This window comes from Cyprinodon variegatus, unplaced genomic scaffold (assembly GCF_000732505.1).
Source record: "Cyprinodon variegatus isolate N-32 unplaced genomic scaffold, C_variegatus-1.0 Scaffold1297, whole genome shotgun sequence".
NCBI lineage: Eukaryota > Metazoa > Chordata > Actinopteri > Cyprinodontiformes > Cyprinodontidae > Cyprinodon > Cyprinodon variegatus.
In genome coordinates, this window is record NW_015151750.1 from 166,282 (window position 1) to 166,717 (window position 436).

Sequence of the window (436 nt, forward strand, 5' to 3'; positions counted from 1 at the left end):
GCAAATGGAGCGACAACATTATCCAACGCCTTTTAGGACAGCCAATAGCGACGTTGCTTGCTGAGGAATTGGCAACCCTCCTTGTCTTCTCCTCTACGTTGTCCTAGAACGTTCCTCCAGGTTGGAGCAGCCATCTTTAAACAGACCTTCGGCTGAGCTAGAGATCACCCGCTTCTTTTTAAAGGTTCTGTAGAACTGATATGGTGAGTTCAATGGTGGCAGCTTGGGTAGAGTGTGAGATGACAGGGCTTTACGCCAGCGAGCAGGTGGAACGGATCGACGGGAGACCTCAACCGTGAGCAGGAACTGACCTGATGGAGTAGGGGCAGATGAAGGCGGAGTCCTCCTGCCTTTGGTCCACTTGCATCTGCAGCAGTCTTCCCATGACCTTTATAAGCCCCTGGACATTTCTGCCCACAGTGACCGGTTTAAAAAA

General features: G+C 51.4%; 1 protein-coding gene across 1 annotated transcript in view; it reads right to left on the reverse strand.

Annotated features, from left to right (window-relative positions):
* The window catches only part of focad (focadhesin), a gene marked incomplete at its 5' end in the record, with an annotated part of 75,092 nt that overhangs the window by 69,531 nt on the left and 5,125 nt on the right, over window positions 1–436 (reverse strand). Inside the window, one exon of the mRNA XM_015402087.1 lies at window positions 312–410. Within this exon, the coding sequence (XP_015257573.1) occupies window positions 312–410 (99 nt within the window). The remainder of the gene's footprint in view (window positions 1–311; window positions 411–436) is intronic.